We start from the raw sequence: 19,049 nt of genomic DNA, 5'->3' as shown, positions 1-19,049 counted from the left end.
CTACGGGTTCATGAGCCAAGCTGTCATTTTCATTGTTGGGTTTTAACAAAAATTATTTTTAAAAAACTGAAGATGGCGAGAAGCTGAACGCACCGACAAGCCCGAACTGCGAGAATAGGCCGACCAAAATGATCCGAAACGACTTAGCTCCATTATCACTCCTGTCCTGATATTTTAAGACGTCCAGCCCATTTTACACGTGTGCATATCACCTTTTTTACTCCTTGCTTCTGCATTATTCGGCTAACGCTAATCCCAATCAGGCTAATCTTTTGCTAATCCGATCAGGACTCGGTCTCAATCACTTCGGATTAGCGGGAATCTATTGTTTATATATTTTTCACAAGCGTATTAGAGATATTTCAATCTTTCACAACTTTTTCCTATAAAGCCCCCGTATCTCATAAAATATTAATTCTATTGTAAATTTAATTATATCAATGGAAAAAAGCATTTAAAAGAACCTGTAAGATTCATTTTTTTAATTGAAATCTTAGCAAACAAAGTAGAAAATCAGTTAGAATTTAAACTTTTAGAAATTTTTAAAGTACTTGGTTAAAATTTAAACAAGATTTTTTTTGTTCTGTAAATACTGTGATATATGGTGTACGCGCTTACATCCTAATGGGCTGTAAACATATGTACTTAAGTTTTGAATGTCAATCACCACCAACGTAAAATTAACTTTTGATTACTAAAAATTTGTATAAAAAAATAATGATAGTATTACAAACTAAAACAAGACTGTTTGATACAAACTTGGACGTAAGAAAAAAAATTGAAAAATTAAATTAAATATGCAAAATCTCCACCTTATTCAGCTTGCATACTCAAAGAGAGCGAATATTTTGAACCTAAAAAAATCAAATTTTAAGGAATTAAACGTTTATTTTACGTTGGTGATAACAGACCTTCGAGAACCAAGAAAATCTTTCTTGAAATTTAAACAAAAACTTAGAAAAATTCAAAGTGATTATGTGGTGTCTGTATCTACTGTCTTAGACCATGGACAATAGAGACCTGTTAGTGCCAAAACTCATAAAAGTTTATAATCTATTTTGTGTCTATTTCGCTTAAGAGAGAACCACTACGTTTTCAGGGTAAATAAGAAGAATTTTGAAATTCCGAAGAATATACACATTAAAGTCCGAATACAATTGAGAATAACTTCGGACGATAAGGGTTTTTCAGTCCATTTTCACATGTAGGATAACCTGTATTGATGTCTGTTAACAGGACACCCTGTAGGTGTTTTAGTTTGTGTACTGATGTTTAAAATCAATTTTTGTATTTTTCTTTACAATTATTATAAATTGAAAAGAAATTTAAAAAAAGATTCAAATTAAAATTAATTTCAATTAATTAATATTTAATTGAGATTTTGGTTAAGATAAAAAGTCAGTATCACAAGCGAGATTCGAACCCACGACCTTCGCCTTAATACGCCGCTGCTCTACCACCTGAGCTATCGTGACTTCGATCCACTCGGATTTTTTAGCTCAACCAAAACATTAAAAATTAATTGAAAAGAATTTATTCGGTCAAGCGGAATACGAAACTTAATAAATGTAATAAAATTAATGTCACGATAGCTGAAGTAGTTGGAGCAGCGGCGTATTAAGCCGAAGGTCGTGGGTTCGAATCCCGCTCGTGACAAAACTTTTTCTCTTAAACCAAGACTTTACATAAAAATAATAATTTATTGAAAGAACTAATCTGGTCCATCAGACCACTAAATATAATGAATTTAATAAAATTAATGATCTGTTTAGCAGATAAAACTTGTTTTAAAGAGGACAAATAAACAACACTGATCATAGACGTGTTTAAGTTTAGTAAAACTGTCATTAATGATTACGTTTGAGTGCCCTTTAAACGAAACAAGATTTGCAAAAGGTTGACCGTTACAATATAAAATTAGATTCGGTAAAGCCTCCACTGCTATCGTTAGTCGAAATTGATCAAACCTTGATCCAAAATTTTCATTTGCGGGTCCGTCCACGACAGACCTATTGCTTAAAACCCTCTCATCATTAAAGCTCTACGTTCTAATATAAACAGGCCTCTCATCTGATTATTACAATATTGCAATTAAGGATGTAAAATACCTGCAACCTAAACAAACGTAACGCTGGGCAATCTACGCTCTAATTCAGGAATCGTTGAGACGGACAACAGGAAATATCGGACATGACGAAAACCACTGGAGAATAGGTTTTTAATGCGCAATCCATTTCATGTAAGCAATGCCGCTCGCCTGAGATGACCCGATGTTAACTAGACGTGTCATGATCACATCCCATTACAAATAAATATTCAGAAGATTATCTTGTCAAAAAATGCTTTTATTATTTTGTTTAAATCACTATGCCATTAACTTCTTTATTTTAAAAAAATGAATTCACTCCCCGTTCAACAAATAGTTCAAAAATCTGTAATTCCTGGAGGCTGTTACGATAATAGAACTTTAAAATTACATTGCTTCCAGCTCTTTAAATTGCTAGATCTAGAGGTAGAGTCAAAAGAAGACAAAAAGCGAACATTTCCTGTACAAACATTAGAAGCATTGTGTACCTAATTGCAATAAAAACTTACTAAACAACATGCTTTTAGTAAGCTTTAATATTCTGGCAAAATGATACGTTATAATGGTAAAAAATAAAAACTCAGTATTGGTTAAACTTTCTGGATGGACTCCTGACAGGGCACTACCTCTTAAGAAAGCATATGCACCGGATAGGAGTTTAGACAGAAGAAAGTGCAGATACTGCCAGGAAGAGGATGAGACCGCAGAACACATTTTATGTTTCTGTGAAGGTCTATGCAGGTGCAGGTTCTTGCAACTAGGACAAGAAAAACCACAAGCAAGATCCTACACCAAGGAGCATCAGGCAAAGCTTTGGAGGCTGGTTAATAACCTGAACCTGATCAGTGAGTTATAAACAACACAATAGATCCATTCAAGTCGAGGTGCAGTAGGCCTTGTGGCCGCCTCTTTTATCGCTATCCCTATTGGTTAAACTTAAAATTTTTGAAAATTGAATATCAACCTATGAAGAACCCACTGTTAAATTTTTTTAACGCATGAATTTAAAAAAAAATACGTTGGGACGATTACCTTACAGCAATTGAAATACTGTTAAGAAAATTGGGATGATTGAAAAGCTGAATTTCTTATTGCAATTGAATGTTAGGTATAACAGTAAAAAAAATAATTACCTCTAATTCCTGTCCCACTTAAACAGGTTCGTCCCGATCTCCGGAACTTTCTTCTGGTCTACTTAATTCATAAAATTAGCATCAACGCCAGAAACGATACGGGAAGTATTGGTGTCAGAAGGGATTTGTACAATTGTATATATCTCCCTTATCAAGGATCACGATAATTTTCGAGAGAAAAAAATCTCTCACACACGCCATGTCGGGTTTCAGGTCAAGGAAAAGTATTAGCTAACTATTTATAACAGTACTGCAACTTGTAAGTAGGGCTGGTCTTCGCGTTCATTGACATTGCTCGATTCTTATTATCCCTAACCGACTCAATTAGACTTTATACCGTTTTAATACCGTTTATAAAATTTCAATCAATTATCGCACATTTCGGTTAAATTAAATAAAAGATAAAACACGAGCTTGACTTCTGACAAAAGACATGAACGCTGTAGGTGGAATACTTAACTCGAAGAATTAGCATTTTTTATTCAAAGCAAGTGAATTAATTCAGTGTATTTACATCAATGGTCTGTGTCTGATTTCAAATGTTTAAAACACTCCTTGGTCTCTTACGAGAATTTACATTCTTTTCAGTTGAGTCCCAATTGAAAAGGACGCATAATTTAATTCTTGCTAGAAATTATGTAATTAAACACACAAAAAAACACAAACATACTTTCTGGCTGACCATAAAGCATCGGTAACATATTAAAGTAGTCAGTCAAGTCGAAAATTTTAAAGAATATTTTATTAACAATAAATTTTTCTCCGATACAGTACATGCTTTTATGTTATTGAATTTTTACAAACCTTCTATTTTTTTAATTCCAGTTATTATTTAAGAAATACATATATTTTTTTGATTAGGTCACAACACTAGAACGCTACAAGCAACCCTTTATCTTCAATGGGAATTTATTTTACAAGAGAGCATCCCATTAGTTACACTCCTTTCACAGACTATTCACTTTCCTTACTAGGAAGGAAATCACGAGGTCATTGGCGCTTTAGGCGTCTTGAAGGATGTCGGGAAGGGTTTTGGATGAAAGTTGGTGGAGTTGGAAGTTGGGATAAGGGTCCAGGGGTTTATGGTTCTGTATCGACAAAAGAGGAGTTGAAGTTCTGTGTGAATGTGGTTCGAAGGATTTTGGAGTGCAGGGTTAGTTGAACCCCAGTTCAATTCCGATTGATCGTAATAGAATTCTTTTGAATCTAGTGAGGGGTTCCAAATAAGCCTTTGGTCGATGTAAAGTCCCAGTGAAAGTTACTTGCTAAGATTTGGTTTCTGTTTATCTGCCCTGGATGTTTCTGACAGCTATGTAGATGAGTCGTTTGTTTTCTAGTGAGAGCAATATTTTGTCAAGTCGACTGTTCAGTTTTGAATTGAGTGTGTGGGGTTCTAAGTAAATCTTTTGTCGATGTAAAATCCCAAATAAGTTGCTGGGAAAGGAACAGAGTTGTAGCAAATTGGGAGAGGTGTTACGGCGAACGGTGAAGGTTTTTTGCTGGGACTTGGTTTTATTGATTTGAATCCTCCATTTCTTGAACTATTCTTTTAAAAAGGAGAAATTGTATGGAGGTTTCTGAACGCTACTATTGGTTCTGGGTTTGCTGAGAGGACGGCGGTGTCGTCTGCATATGTGAGGAGTACTGTCTCATAGGAATGTTTCCAATGTACTGTGCAGAGAATGGGACCAGGGATATTGCCTTGCGGAACACCCGCTTCGGCATAGTGAATGGGAAAGAAGTATGTTCCGATTCGTAGTTGAAAGCTCTAGGTACGATTTGAGGATGAGGTTACAAGTGAATTGTTTTTACTTGAGTTACTTGAATGGCAAGCCCGGGTGCCACATTGAAGTCAAGCCTCGCGTCCAGGAAAGCACTCGAGCAGCATGACGAGTATGCTGGTGTCGCCTGAATCCGAATTGTTGGGATGGAATGACACTAGAAAAACTTTCAAAGATGGGATATAGGGATTTAATGAAGAGTTTTTTCATTCATGTTATAATAACCACCCAACAGGCCTATATGGCTTAGGCTATATACTGAGGTTTTTCAATTTTGAGAATTGGTTTTATAATTGTTATGTTCCATTGGATTGGGAAGAAGGAAGCTCTAACGACTGAGTACGGTAAGGACAGGTAAGGAAACTTATAGCTTTTTTTAAGGAAGATTTTGTAGGAAGTTTGTGTTGATAGAGAAAAAAACCAGGAAATTTTATTGCTCAGATGATGAATTTAATCTATAATGCAGAGAATAGAGAGGCTATCTCCGGAAGAAGCGATATCCTATCCCGACTGCAAACATAGTAAAATTTCTAGGCATGTATCGTAATTAAGACGACAGTGGCGAAGGGACCTACTTAATAACTACTAGGTTAGGTCGTCATTGATCAATTACCTTTTCTAGTCATCACGACCATTTGAATTTTAATACTATAGATGTGCATGTATGCATATATATGTATATGATTTATAGTTGTGACTATTAATTTTGTTAAACAATACAATATAAACCTTTGTTCGTTCCTGGCACAAATTTTATTAGATTTTATCACTAAAAGTGATGGTTCTTACTCGATTGTATGTGACAATGAATTTCAGTATATTTGGGTGTACGTTAAACTGCTAACAGTTGCTTTAATTTTTAAAAATGACTCTATATTGATCTCTTTGTTCTAAAAGGACAAATTTTTCAAAATGTGAGCTCGAGATATGAATATGCATGGCACGGGCATGATTTCCTCAAAGGAAAATGTTCATACATTCAAAGGTTATTCCTTAAATGTTTCGTAAGAAAACGCACTATCTGTATCTTTTTGGAGAAACGGAAGTCTTAATTAATGAAAAAATGCAGGTTTTTTCTCCTTATTGCAAATCATATGCATATATCTAGATCTCATATTACGAAACGTCAGTAATGACATCATGAGTTAAAGGGTAATCACCCAGAAATAAGGGGCATCGGAAAAACCAAAACCCCAAATAAATTTTGTGGCATAAACACAAAATGCTGGTGCCGTAAAACAGAAAAGAGGCTAACAAAAAAAAACATCTCGAAAAAGCAACCTAATGGAGGAAAGATGAAATCCTGTTCAACAGAAAGGAATTAAAAACCTTAAATGGCACAGTTACAGGACTTACTCCAGTAAAGTACCTTCTTAAAAAATTATGATTATCAGCAGATTAATTTACATATGTGTTGAAGAAGCAACATATCCATACATATAGTATACAACTGCCCAGGAAAAGTTAGGGAAATGACTTGAGCAATGCAGACCTTGATATCACACCCCTGAGAAGAACTCGTCACTTCTTATAAAAGAAAAGAAAATCTATAAAAATCCATTAACAAAGATCGGCTCAAAAGACAAATTTGTAAGTGCTAAATAAAGGGAAAGTTAAAGGGTAAAGGTTCGGTTCTCGAAGTTTTAAGAAAGAAATTACACTACGATTTTAAACCAGTGTGAATGTGTGTGCACAGTAATTACTCTCTATATTGACCTCTTTCCTCTAAAAAGACATGTTTACGCCAAAATTACTGAATAAATTATTTAATTTCATATACAGGAGCTTTTTATTAAAATTGAGTAACTGAACCACACCTGCGGCTTTACGAATAAAAATACTAAAGTAGGTTGAAATTACAGTAATTTGTGCATTTTATGATTGATGTTAAGTCGTCTAGAAAGTAAATTATAAATTTAAAATTACAGTAAAGGTCAATAACATGTAAACAAATACGTGGTTTTAAATGATCGATCTTAGGTTGTCGGATAAGTCAAAATGGTACTGAAATACCCAATATGAATAAATTATATCGTCGATTCTAGTTCTGTGAGACAAGATATTTAAATGACATTAGTTTTTTAATGGAATGAACTAGTACAGTTTTATAGTACAAGAACAAAAAAATGCTATGTTGCAACCTGCTAATACCGGTTTTTCCTTATAGATCACACCCTACTGTTTTTCGTTGTTTATTCATTTTCAAGTTATCTGTCTATTTTAATATGATTTATTCTATGCCTTCTTTAAAAACAAAAGGAACAAAATATTCTGGTTGAATGTTATTTGTCATATATACTGTTTTGATTGTCACATATTTATGTATTTAAAAACTGAAAATAATATAATTTTATTCAATATAATATGAATAATTTCTTTTTAAAATAATTATGTGTATGCTGAAATCCTTATCAATAAATAATATATTTAGATTGGAAATCTATTAAGTATCCCGACGCGCCTAGATTGTCACAGCCACATTGTACATTTGAAACCATTCGTGTCGATGTATTCGAATCCACCAAATTTAAAATAATTTTTAAGTCACTGTTCTTAATCTATGTTAATTTAATTTAGAGACGTACCTGGTATCTCCTATTGGCAACCTGCGGTACCATGTTGTTGCTGTTGGCAAGTTGGTACAGTGGCATCTGGGTGGACGCCTGGGGTCTCGTGATTGTCGGGATGCGGGCGATCGAGGGCGGAAGGGCAGAGAAAGGCGGCACGGGGGCTGAATTGTTTTTAGCTGTCCCAAGTGGTTTGAAGGGAGGAACGGTCGGGATCGGTGGGCTGAGGGCGATCACCCCGGGAACCATGCCGGGCATCACCCCTGGAAGAGCTCCGGGTACACCGCCGGCCATCCCGCCTGCCGAGGTCCACGCGAGAAGTGGGTTCCTACCGGAGTTACTTCTGCCTTCACCTTGATTTCCCTGTATAACAAAATATTTTATAGTGTTAAAAATCATCAAAAATAGTTAAGTAAATAATAATCTAATGATTGCTCGGAAGATCATAGGTAAACAGTCTGACACTCGTGTAGAAACTCACAGACTCACATAACACTTTACAAGCTCAACTTCTCTTTATTATTGCAAGAAGTTAATCAAAAAATCAGAATGGCTTATTGATTAGAATGATTGAATCATTTGTTCCATCATCTCTCTTCTACCACGTAACACATTATTGTGCAAGTGGAAAGGATAACCTCAAAAGCTCATTTCAGCCTAGCAATTTAAATTCTCCAGATCGAAAATCTAGCAATTTAGTTTAGGATGTCATTCAATCTCGATTTATGACTAAAGGTGCCCACGTTGTAATTAGTTGAGATATTATAAGGCAGAAAACTTGAAGAATTAGAGCATTTTTCCAAATATAGATATATATATACCTGCCGTGTAAATTAAAGCTGATTTAATGAATCTTTTGCGGTTTACTTTTCATCAAGCCTGGAATGAAGTATTGCACAAGCCTTGCCTCAACATCTCCTGTCGTTTCAGTCTATCAGAAGAATGTCGTTGAACTTGTGAACGGCTCTTTGGCTCAGGTAGATCCAAACAGCTGCAAGCGTCTTTCACAGTCGGGTCGCGGCCTTTGCTCGACCCTGTGGCGAAACCATCTCGGCCACTGACTCTTTTTTTAAACTTTGTTCTAAACTTTCAACGGAACGTGATCGACACGATATCATGAGAGAAACGGAAACGTGAGAGACTGTTGGGCGAACTCGAAGATGCCACTTTCAAAACATCTATTCATTAAATTTTGAAAATCCAGACAAGACTAAGTTCAAAACAAGGTTCGGTGTATTTCAGAACATAGAAAATATGTCTGAAATTATTTTGGTGAATGACCCTTCTGGAATGCATCATTCAAGGATAAAACTTGGTGTATAATTGATTCGTAATTTTTTTATGATTACACTGATGGTCAAACCTGAAATTCCAGTAGTGAACTTTAGGTGTAACTTTAACTACAGCTGTAATAATTAATTGATTCTACGTTAGGAGAAATTATGTAACTGAAGGGTTGACTATTTCGGCCATCATTGGTCAATATGCTCTGTACAAACATTTCAGCACTTTTAGTTTAGATAAGAAAAAGTGAAATTGTTGACAGGTACACAACGAACAATTATTTCGTCATTACATGTACAGATAATTCTGAATTTCCGGTGGGTTTGATCGTAAAAATAACAAATCATTCTTTCTAAAATTCATACATTTGTCAATTCTTTATCAAATTTCAAATTTTAAAATTTTCTAAACATCTATGCACAAGTCCGACATTTTCGCTTCAGTCTAAATAGGATGGCTTTTAAGCGAGTTTCAAAAATTGTAAATTCGAACATTTAACTTAACATTTAATTTAACTGTTTACTCTATAAATATCCAAATTAGTTGTAAAAAAGGCGAGAATTTTTTTAAATATATAAAGCAACAATATACGTGATGCACCTTAAGTTTATAGATCACTAAGAGGATCAATTGATAGGACTCCTAAAACGTAGTCTTTGTCTCTTTGGACGTCAAGGAGGATTATTGAAAACAGACTGGGAGGAAAGTTTTGTACCTTAGGATTAAAGTGGGATTTGAGGTTGGTAGTATTCTTAACCTGATTGTACATCTTTTATTAAGGTAATATTTATTGTGGATGGTGCGGTTGAAACCGTAGAACGGGTATTGACGGTGGATCTAAGGATTCTTGATTGTAGGTACTGGATTCTTGCGGGATTGAAAGGTTTGGCTAAACCCTATATTTCTATCCCTCTATCTATTCTATATGTCTATATTAGTTTCAGTATGGAGTTGTACATGGCTATTTTGTTGTCGAGGAAGAGCTCAGATCTGCTGTCTAGTCCTTTTGAGTCGTTTACTAGGAGTCCAGGATATTCGCTTGACTAGGTAGAAACTAATGTAGCAGATAACGTTTTCAGTAGGAAGGGTAAGTTATAATAGATTGATGGTAGAGAGATGCGAAAGAGGGTGAACGCCATGTTTTGTTGTGATGTCGGGTCTAATTCACGTTTTTTTTTTAACCATTGTTCAACGAAGTATAGATATGTCCGGAGGGTAGAATGGAGAGAATCAGCTTATATTAGGCTAATGGTGTCAGGATGGGAAGGGTTATCAGCAACTGCACTGAGTATAGAAGCGGATCGAGGACCCGAGCGAAGGTCGCGTATGTCTTGTACGAAGGAAATGATGATGATGCTGATGATGGAATGCTAGGAAGAGAAGGTGTTGTACTCCCAAAACACTACAGCCTTCTAGTTTGTGTACTTTTTCTAGTTCCTTAGTTCAGTTCAATTGATTCATCCTTCTCTTAAGAAGTGTTATATCACGGACTGTTATCTTCTTGATATCCTAATTATGACTCCATTTAGCGGTTGCTTTGCATTCAAAAATAATATGGGTGATATTTTCTTCCTTGTGGTTACATAACCTACAAATGTGGTCATCGCTGAATACACCCATGTTGAATAGCTGTATTTTCAGATCCCAGTGACCGCTATATGGTCCTGTCATTCCCCTGAATGCAACGAAGAGATACTCCGCTTGTCGGAAAAAGAAAGGACTTGAGGATGAAAATGTACGGGTTGCCTCTGGAGTGCCAGACTCGATCGAAAGCCTTCTTCTCAAGGGAAGGTGTGACGATGTCCACAACAGGACGGCACTGTTGAGCAGGGGAATTATTCAAAGGACTTATCAAGAATTGGCAGTAAACTATTATTTGGTAAGAACTTGTAAGTTGGTTTGGTTGGTTGAGTTCCATGGCGTCGTAAATTGCATGGTACCGAGAATAAGAGTAGTTCGAAAAGCTAGGGCCTTTGTTGGGAGTTTAGCGTTGAATGAGATCGATGAGATCAAATGAGACTTTTTGGAGTAGATTTTTAATTTCGTATTTAATGTCAGAAGGAGTAAAGATTTGGGTTAGAAGAGTAGCCATTGCAATTTAGAAAATTTAGTTATGATTTTACGATTTTTTCCAGGTTTATTTCTGGTATAAAAGCATATATTATGTAGTTAGAATGCATCATAACATAGAAAACATAGAGCTTAAATAATTCCAAGTTAAAATTTAAGTTAGTTTAAAGTTACCCTAGAGGAAACGTCATATTAAGAAGTCAAACATTATTTACTTTAGATGTTTACTTTTTGAAACTAAAGACTTTTTTTTGGATGTGGTTTACGAGCCATTTACGGCGTTTACAAATGTTTAGGTTTCAGTGGCACTTCAATACTTCAATAAGGAGGTCATCGATTTGCTCCAATTTTTCCATCTGTAATTCTTCATCAACACTACTATTATATTTATACGTGTATGTTTAGTCGTCATAATTGACCATATTAATTATTTCAATTAATTATTCTTTTTTATCTACGTTCTTGGTTGATGAAAGATGGAAAAGTTAGTGACACGAGTGGGATGCGCGCTAACTTTTTCATCTCAACCAAGACCTTTGATAAAAAGAATAATTAATTGAAATTACTATTATTTTACTTGTAATCTTCTATCCAATTTCTGTCTTGAACCTGACGACTAAATGTGTAGTTAAGGCGGTTATAAACGTCAATCTGTACAAATCAAAATTTTACCCGGCCTACTTTCTCAAATGTCTGTCCCTGAGGTGTTTTCAAACGCCGAATATGCATCTTGACGGTTAAAAATTGTCAATTGAAAAGAAAAAAACAAACGTTGAGGATATCGCGTCGAAATAGTTTCAAAGATTGAAAAGAATACCGGGGCATAACAATGTAAGCACCGTACGTAATCACCTTTCCAAAGTTAAATAATTAGAGCATATCTTTCATTCTTAAAGAATTTCGATAACAAGGAAAGATATGTATTATATATAAACATAAATGCTTCTCTCCCAGATTAAAAAAACGCAGCTCATACTTTTCCTGATAAAAAAATTTGATTTTAGTTTCAATAAGTCTATTTGAGTAATTAGTAAGGGTCAGTCAAGGAAACTAAATCTATAAAGTAGTGATTATAGTTATATTGATAAGTTAAATCAATGAAACGACATATTAAATAGTTTATTATCGAGTGGAAAAGAAATCCGCCTCTTATAGATTGTGACATGAGAATGTTTGCCAATATCTCCTACTTCTGTGGATACCAGATTTGTTTTTATATAAATTATTAACTTGATATTCTTGATTAATGAATGTTCGTCCCTTGTTTTTACTCTGAATCGTGAAGTAAATTATTTGTATTAGAGAAACACATCACGTCTAATGAAATCATAACAGTGTTTTTAAACAGACAGGATGATTAATGTAAGGAAATGTGTGAAACCATTCCAAAATAAGGGGTTTGCCGCTAAAATAATACACTCGAGGCAAACCGTAATAACTAGACGAATTAAAGTAATTGAGCTATAAAAGCGACCACCGGATACTAATTATTTACCGAATGGCCTAGTGATTTGACCCAAAGACCCGACACTCCTTAAAGGACCATAGGATGTAATCGGACGTTGAAGCCGGTTTCGTTTTTACGTGATATCAACCTGACGGTTTTATTTTATTTTTTTGCCAAGAGGAAAATCCTGTGGTCGGTATGTTTAAAAGCCGCAGGCACTTTCCCCTCCGCGGATTTCCAAGCAACATTAGGAAAAGGACGACGGGAGCCACTCGCACGAAACGCACGATCCACTTTCCACAATTAGATTATGGGGAGAAACAAACACCGTCTACTGACCGAGGACGAGCGTTCGCTTTCAGGGGAAAAAGTGAAACTTTTTACTGAGGTGTAGAGAAACTGGGATTAGCATCTCTCTTTGCTCTATGCGTCACTGGTGAAATAAATCCCAAAGGTCAAAACGACGTTACACATCAATCAGTTTTTTAAAATCTCATCCAAACTAATTGCAAAAAATCATTGAGCCCGAACCCTCTCAGAATCAAAAATTGTGTGAGATTTAAATTAAGTCTATAAGTTCAACATACGTGAAAATAATTAATCTTTTTAAAAGTTAACAGCACTTGTCAAATACTGAGGACGCATCTTTAAATCGTGGTGACTGACCGCACATCGATCACTGTGAGACTATCACCTTGAAAGATATGGTTGTAATTTTATTAGGGTCACTTATTGGGTCTCTTTTCACCCGAGGGTTTGCTGAATTATTCAAACGCGTTTCGGCATTGCGCCATCTTCAGTGAGGAACTCGTCAAATGCCGAAACGCGTTTGAATAATTCAGCGAACCCGGTGAAGACAGACCCAATAAGCGACCCTATACCGGTTCAGCATGAAATTATAAACAAGTATATCTTTTAATTACGAAATGTCTTTGGGAAAACATGTTTTAACGTACTTGGGCGAATATCTACTAGAATCCCTCTGGGGTCAACTAATTTCAACAAGTACACTTACGTTAGTTATGCTTTTTTTACCAATCCTGGGCAAAACAAAGTAAAAGACACCAAACATATCAACAGCCATTTTGTAATTATTCAGGAATTCTTCCTTGTAATTCTTTGAAAGGTGACATCGCCCATCGAAAAATTTGGGACAATTACAAGGGAATCTAAAACAGAAAAAACAACCATCCCACGTTCTTAATTATCAAAAGCAAAAAGTTATGAAACTTAGAATTTATCAATTGTAAAAACCTTTCAACACAATTGTAATCCTACTAAGTCAACCATAACATTTACAAAAATATTATGCAATTTCATCTCGCCTGTCCTACTGTGTTATTTCTTAGTTATTATTTGATTCTCCTTCTTATCAATTATCTTAATAATCTTCCATATTAAGATGGAAGCATTTCGCTAGTAGACGTGTTCAACATCCACCATCGATGACTTATTCGTTCTGGAAAAATAAGTGAGATTTCTCTTTCGGCGGAGATTTTAACGTCAGAGTGGATAGCAGTCGCCCCAGTCCCGTACATGGTTATTTTCAGTTTACTAGGGTTGTAAAAACTATTAGAAATTTTATAGATAGTGACATGATCATTTTTTAATCTTAAACAGTACTTTCACTAGTGATTCTCGCAATTTTTACTGGTGCGCTCAGGTTTTTCCCTATATTTTTCTCTTATCTAAAATTAAAACTTGATCAAAGTGTAAAAGGAAAGCTACATTGGCCAAACTCTTAAGATTTTGGTCTACAGTCAAAAAAAAAAAAAAATAGTGACATTTTGTTGACACTTGACAAGTGTTCTGCTTATTGAAGATTTTCTGGGCTCAAAAAACTAAGTCAATAAACTCATATAAAAATTACAATAACAAAACAGAATTTACAAGATGGACGAAACAAACCATGTAAATAGCATGTTATAACAAAAGACTGCGTTTTGTATGTACGTAAGATGTAATATTCGGGCTTGTGATGTACTGCGCACTTTGTGAGCTGTTGTATCCTCCGTGTGTACCTACTGCACACCGGTGAGTCCTAGGTCATGAAGAAATTTGATTAGTAGGCCCGGATTCAGTGGTTGAATTACTTCTACGGTTACGTTGTACATACCAAAAGACTACGGGAAAATGTAGCACCAGTTAGTGTAGTACTAACAGTAAGGGTGTTTGTGTCTCCTTGCTTCTTTGCAGAAACTGCTCGTGCCATATTGGATTAACTGATCATCTTGCCAATTTAGTCTGCAGTGTTAAAAATCCTGCAGCGATTAAGTTTTTCCTGCTTCTTTTAATGCATTATGTTGCTTCTTTCCTGCCAAAACTTGCTAGAAGATTCTTGGATTGTTTATGTCTATTAAGCGAATTCCACTGTTTCCTCTTTTTCGTTTTGTCTTTTTATCTGAGATAATTGATAGTGTGAATCCCTTGACAAAGGAGGGATCAGGACTTATCAGCGGTATAACGGCACCCTTTCTTGCAAGGGCGTCCGCTCTTTCGTTTCTCTCTACTCATACATGTCCTGGGACCCAGCAGAGAGTAACTTGTTTGGTAAGTTTGGTATGTATAGATGAGTGCCATCCTCAAATATGTGAACCTTCAAAACGACAGCTGTTGTCAGGAATACGTGACAATCTGAAGAAGCGTGGTCCGCACAACAAATTAATTAAGTCTTATTTGGTATAGTGTGAAATTTGACATAATATTTCATTGTAATTTGACAGGAAACCTTTTGTGACTCTTATCGAGTGTTGAAATCCGTTTTATCAACGCAACACAATTTTCTGCCTTTGCAGAAGAGTTGGACGCACTAAACCCTGTTAAGACGATAAATCATGCTTCTGCTTCTCAGTCCCTAACATCTGTACATGCATTTTCATTGCTTTTGTTCAATATTGTTCGATCTTTCTAATCCAATAATTCTAATATAAATGTATTTTTACGAATTCTGAAATTGTTTAAATAGCCCTCTACTGAGAAACTGCACATCTCAGGTGTATTGTTATGTTAAATTCAATTCTTCTTTTGCAAACCAGGAATAAACACAATGACCTTTAGTTTAACCTAGTATTTATTTGTGTGGTGTTTAGTGACCTTAATGGTAGTATTTATTACTGATAAGAAAATAGATAAAAAAGTATATGTTGCCATATCTTTAGATATTACGTTATAACTTGTCCAAATGCGGGTGAACGAAACGATTATAGTAATGACGGAGATGATTAATTAAAGCCTAATATAAACAGCCATGAAATAATTAAATTATTTCATGAGTAAAGTCCGCCTTTAATTAAACAAGATCTGGTGTAAGATCTACGCCTGAAAGTTATTAATTTATTTAAAACCCTGGAAAAAAATACAGTGAGAAGAAAGCAGAAAGAAAAGAGACGAATACTAGAAATTTAATTGGGTTAATTGACACAAAAACTGAAGGCTCATTGAGATTAATTTCTAGGGTTTTTGACCTAGGTTAATTGACAAAAAAACTATATTGGCCTCATTAACACTTTCGACTGATAAAAAAACAACAATAGTACATAAATCGGCAGATATCTATATCTTTTTTGTGGTTGAATATAATTTATCACTTACTAGTAACTCTAAACTTATGATAGTTTCAAATTTCGTATAGTCTATGCGATATTCTTTTTCAGTGGATTCAATTAATTAATTTTTGAAAAAGTTGCAGGCTCAATGGGCTGGGTCGTCCACGGATAAAGTCCTCCCCCAAAGAGCCTAAATCGTACAGGACCCTAGCCCGAATCAGAATCGGCCATACACTGTGGACACAATAAACACTTACTTTCGGTCCAAAGCACCCGACATGTAGAGAAAACACGATGTATCCTATTGACTCCTGTCTTTGGCTCCCACCCACCCTGGGAGCCGTAGCCCACTATGTATGGAACTAATTAACTAATTCACGGCCCTTTTCTCAATCCGGGTTCCTTCATTCTATACTGTAATCCCTCCCAACCCTTGGCCTTGGTTGCAAGGGGGGTATCCGGGCACAAAATAAAGGTGTAGCCCAGAGGGCGTGGCAACCTGTCTAAAGCACAAGCTGTACCCGTGTCGGCCTAGGGTCGGCATGGGCGGCGGGTGCCTTAGCAGTCACACGAGGGCCAGTGCACCAGATCCTGTCTGCACAGACAGGGGAGGGTGTATGGCCATCTGTACCACGGGGTAACTAAACCTTCCAAATTCAGCCCTAGTTACACTGGGAATTCCTGGCGGGAACTTAGACAGAGGCTGTCTTCTATTTGTGACCTTCGTGAAGCTTGCGTATGGCCAGCGTTATTACCTCCGGCCTCACGGGAGACGGTGGACCGGACGACAGCGTATAGGCGTTGAGGACGCGATGATTACGCTGAATAGTTCCTCGAATGCGTGAGTAAGCGAACGGAAACGGGTAGTGAATCTGTTGCTCGAGTATGCTTTGCATTGTTGTGCGTATGACCAGCGTGGTACCCTTGGGGAAGCGAAGGATCGGACCACCTGGGCTAAGCCTACGGCGTCTCTCGAATGCGCATAGCAGGTGTAGGCTGAGCTCGACAAAAGATATTACCGTAGATGGTGCTCATCTAGGGTGTGGTTAGCAATTCCACTTTAAACAAAACCGCCGCCGGGGCAGTCCCGGAAGTTTGTACGCTAGGGAACCCAAATACTCTGGGAGATAGAGGCACCTGTTCTATCTAGGGAGTGCGCGGGAAAACAGGCTGATGTATTTCGACTTTTTAGCCTTTTCCGCGCGACATACGGCCCGATGCACAATGTGGGCCCGACCATTCGGAGTGGACAAGCGGAGAGCGAGGTTGTCTTGGCCCTTAGGGGCTGGGGCGCCTCTATACCAATGCTGCGGCGGTAACACCATTCCGTCGTATGCGGAGGTGCGTCAGCTCTCATCTTGAGAATCAAAACGTCCGATAAGGCCGAATAGGCCAGGTGCGGACGTTAAAGATCCTCCTGTCTTGTGACGAAGAGTTCTCGGGAACCTCATGTCCTTGGCTCCATATAAAAAGAGTATAGGAATGCCACCCTATATGAGAATTTGTATTCTCGTAGATCCGCGAATATTTGGGTGCCCTATTCTAATTTTGAAAAGAAACAGGCTTGTTTTTGTACATATCGATTTTTTATAATCGCATATAATCGTAATTTTTTATTGTAAATTACTATTGTTTAAATAAATAGTTTGTTGAATGTATTTATAAGCGTGAATGTGATGTATGACTTACCCAATCGACCCTCAATTAGATTATTTTTAAATTTTGTGTAAAGGGAATCCTACTTGAGTGAATGGTATTAAATATTTAAAAACTGCATACGTTGGTAGTTAAAATAATCAAATGTTTTGATGATTCTAATCTCCGTTCTCGCCGTTTGCTATGGATTTCTTTAGATTAATAAAAAAGTTACATTGTTTGAGAGTAGTGCACCTGCTTCAGTGGCACAACATTCCAATTCAACGGCTAATCTCGAAAACTATGTCCTAATGAACTTTCAAAACCGAAGTCGATCTGTGTCAAATTTTCATCCGAAACCGCTAGCGGTTAAGCAATACAGGTTGCCGCGGCCGACTACCCTAAATTTATTATAACGAACCCCTTGCGGCCGAAAGTCGAATCCGGTTCATCGGAGCAGGCATTGTATGATGCGGTCTCGGTTTTGACGCGTTTTAATTCTACAAATCGAATCGAATCCGTTAGTCGAAACAATAGTATAAATCATTCGGACGTGTTTGAAACGTTCAAGTACGACCGCTTTCATAAACAAGCATGTGTCGCAACGGCGACCATAGAAGGGACAGACGTCTGAAGACACTTGTAATGGCATTGTCTCGTGTCGATATTACCGGGCTCACTAACGTCTGAGCAATTTTTCGACGTCCGATGATCTCAACGACGGCAAATCCTACTTTCACTGACGGAAATCCGATCTTCAGAACTTTTGGCAACTGCCCAAGAAAGTCAGATTTTTGCTTAAGAAGTAGAAAGGTCACCCAGTGAAAGTCATATTAATTAACGTGCGATTCGGAAGCCCCTCAAGGTCGGCTTTTGAGATCAGTAATTTATTGATGTTGAAACATTTCGACCAAATGGAAGATCATTATTTTAATGTTTTCCTTGATAATAAGCCAATTCATAACCTATAAAGTTAGATTGAACAACAGGGACGGTCTCTCTACTTCACTCTAATTTTCAGCATATTTAACATTCCTGTTGGATAAATATAGGCCGAAGCCAAATTCTTCTGTGGTTTTTTGGTCATTAAGTGGCCGTGGGTAAAATTAACAAGGCCTATTTTCAACACTTTGGATTCAAATAAAGATCATTATTTTATTGCTTTTCCTGAGAATAAACCCATTCATCATCGAATGACATAAATTTCGATTTTAACATGTAAACGGAATTTCTTTTTGTCTCGTTTTTAGTTTATTTGGCGTTCCTGTTGCCATCAAATGTAAAAATTTTATTTTAATGTTTTCTTTGAAAAAAAAAATCATCATCGATACCCTATAAAGTTAGATTGAAAAACATGGACGGTCTCTCTACTTCACTCTAGTTTTCAGCATATTTAATATTCCTATTGGATAAATATAGGCCGAAGCCAAATTCTTCGGTGATTTTTGGGTCTTTAAGTGGTAGTGGGTAAAATCGATAAGGCCTATTTTCAAAACTTTTG

General features: G+C 36.4%; 1 protein-coding gene across 3 annotated transcripts in view; it reads right to left on the bottom strand.

Annotated features, from left to right (window-relative positions):
• LOC106661176 overlaps positions 1-19,049 on the bottom strand; it is an 80,286-nt gene that overhangs the window by 25,695 nt on the left and 35,542 nt on the right. For all 3 annotated transcript variants that reach the window (XM_014384419.1, XM_014384418.2, XM_014384420.2), the window contains one exon: positions 7,586-7,930. In XM_014384419.1, the coding sequence (XP_014239905.1) occupies positions 7,586-7,930 (345 nt within the window). The remainder of the gene's footprint in view (positions 1-7,585; positions 7,931-19,049) is intronic.

This window comes from Cimex lectularius, unplaced genomic scaffold (assembly GCF_000648675.2).
Source record: "Cimex lectularius strain Harlan isolate CLEC.00 unplaced genomic scaffold, Clec_2.1 scaffold39, whole genome shotgun sequence".
NCBI lineage: Eukaryota > Metazoa > Arthropoda > Insecta > Hemiptera > Cimicidae > Cimex > Cimex lectularius.
The sequence above is the reverse complement of the archived record's forward strand: the minus strand, read 5'-3'. Positions and strand labels throughout refer to the sequence as shown.